Source organism: Pterocles gutturalis, unplaced genomic scaffold, assembly GCF_000699245.1.
Source record: "Pterocles gutturalis isolate BGI_N339 unplaced genomic scaffold, ASM69924v1 scaffold1027, whole genome shotgun sequence".
NCBI lineage: Eukaryota > Metazoa > Chordata > Aves > Pterocliformes > Pteroclidae > Pterocles > Pterocles gutturalis.
The window spans coordinates 7,502-9,786 of NW_010109809.1; the positions used below are offsets into that span (position 1 = coordinate 7,502).

A 2,285-nucleotide genomic window follows, 5' to 3' on the forward strand; every position below is an offset into this window, starting at 1 on the left:
ATGACCTGCCCTGTCACCATCACCACATGACTGCTGGCTGCTCCCCAACCTCCGCCAGCTCTGCCCCAGTCCATATGGAGACATCAGTGCTCCCACGCCCCTCACCGATGCCGCTGGTGCTGCGCGGGGCTCTGCTCGCCCTGTTCACCGTCCCCTTTCAGCCATGTCTTCCAGGGCTCTGCCGTCTGCGTGTACCACATGGCCGACATCCGGGAGGTCTTCAACGGGCCCTTCGCCCACCGGGACAGCCCCCACCACCAGTGGGGTGCCTACGAGGGCAGGGTGCCCTACCCCCGCCCAGGAGTGGTGAGTGACTCCCTGCACCCCCAGGTCCCCTCCGCTCCCCCCATTGCTCTTCCAGGGAGGTGCTGGGGCTGGGATCCACCTGGGACAGCTGGGGACCAAGGTCTGGCAAAACGGGGGAGAAGATGGATCCCAAACTGGAAGGCAGGGAGGGATCCAAACCAGCTCTGCAGGCAATGGAGGAGGGATGGGTGCTGGGGTGGCCAGGCTGAGCTGGTCCCCTCTTCTCCCCACAGTGTCCCAGCAAGACCACCAACCAGCCCCGGAGGCAGTACGGCACCACCAAGGACTTCCCCGATGAGGTGCTGCACTTTGCCCGCGCCCAGCCCCTCATGTACAAGCCCGTGTACCCCCGGCACCGCCGGCCCCTCCTGGTGAAGACCAACCTGGCCCACCACCTAGGCCGAGGACGGGCAGCACCTCGTCCTCTTCCTTGGGACGGGTGAGCAGCAGGAACGACGTGCGGGAAGGAGCCCTGGTGCTGGGGCTGCCGGCGGGCATGCTGCCGGGGTGCGCGATGGCAGGGTGCTCGCACCTCCATCCTCCTCCTCGTCCTCCGTGCAGACGCTGGTTCGGTGCTGAAGGTGGTGGTCCTGAAGAAGACAAGCTCAGCTGCAAGCGAGGAAGTCATCCTGGAGGAGCTGCAGGTTTTTAAGGTGCCTTTTGCAGAGTGGGTTCAGGCTGGGGACACACGTGAGGATGGAGGCTCAGGGCTGTCACCGCACTGTTGGGCTCTGGGAGGTCTCAGGTTGTCAGGGCAGAGGGCAGCTGGGGGTGTTTTTACCCTCCCCCAAAACTTTCCTGGTGTCCCCCTAAGCCTTGGGAGGTCCAGATGAGCCGGGCTCTCCGTGGTAAGGTTTTCGCCAGCCTCACACTCACTCTCCTCCCCTGCAGGCGCCCGTGCCCATCACCCAGATGGAGATCTCCGTCAAACGTGTGAGTACGGCTGGGGCTCGGCCATGGGGCTGGGGACAGGGCAGCTCACCAGGAGGGACCGAGCTGCTGTCACCAGCCTCTCAAAGCCCGCTTGATGCTTGCCTCGGGGGGGGTCCTGGCTGGGGACCCCGGGCGCTGTGTCCCTGGGGGCTGCCAGCATCACCATCGTGGTGCCGTTCCCCCAGCAAATGCTCTACGTGGGCTCCAGCCTGGGGGTGGCCCTGGTCCGGCTGCACCAGTGCGAGACCTATGGCACGGCGTGTGCCGAATGCTGCCTGGCCAGGGATCCCTACTGCGCCTGGGATGGCTCCGCCTGCACCCGCTACCAGCCCTCCAGCAAGCGCCGCCACCGCCGCCAAGACGCCCACCATGGCAACCCTGTGCACCAGTGCCTAGACCAGAACCTGACTGGTGAGAGACTGGGGGGACCCACAGGATTGAGGGGCTTGTCCAGGTGCCCTGAGATGTCCTGGCATCCTCAGCCCTTGGCATGCAGAGGGGCTTGTGGCCATCCCAGGTGGGCTCGGGTGCCCTCATCTCCTGTAGACCCCTGTCCTGTAGACCAAGGAGAAGATAGGTGCTGCTGGGATGGGGTCTGTCCCCAGGGAGAGGGGGAGAAGGGGACTGAAGCCACACAGTGGCCTGGCAGGACTGACACCTGGAAGCCTGACTCTGCCCTCCCCGTGAGCCCGTGTCTGTCTTTGCCCCAGTGGACGATTTTGAGAGCGTTGAGAAGAAGGTGCTTTACGGGGCAGAGGACAACAGCACCTTCCTGGAGTGCACCCCCCGGTCCCCTCAGGCCAGCGTGCAGTGGTTCGTCCAGAGACCCCCTGATGAGCAGCGGGATGAGGTGAGGCTCCCCCCATGCCTGCCCTGCTCCCTTTGCGAGGACACAGGAGGGACGTGGGGCCGGACCTGGACCCCCCTAACCCTGCGGTGGCCGACAGGTGAAGACGGACGAGCGGATCCTGCAGACAGAGCAAGGGCTGCTCTTCCGCAAGCTGCACCGACACGACGCCGGCATCTACTACTGCCAGACGCTGGAA

The 2,285-nt window shown here is 65.1% G+C and overlaps 1 protein-coding gene across 1 annotated transcript in view; it reads left to right on the forward strand.

Moving 5' to 3' along the window:
• Positions 1–2,285, forward strand: part of SEMA3G (sema domain, immunoglobulin domain (Ig), short basic domain, secreted, (semaphorin) 3G) — a gene marked incomplete at both ends in the record, with an annotated part of 6,609 nt that extends 4,324 nt beyond the window's left edge. Inside the window, 8 exon segments of the mRNA XM_010073075.1 lie at positions 162–306; positions 540–703; positions 705–745; positions 868–959; positions 1,198–1,239; positions 1,425–1,650; positions 1,950–2,089; positions 2,187–2,285. Of these exon segments, the coding sequence (XP_010071377.1) occupies positions 162–306; positions 540–703; positions 705–745; positions 868–959; positions 1,198–1,239; positions 1,425–1,650; positions 1,950–2,089; positions 2,187–2,285 (949 nt within the window).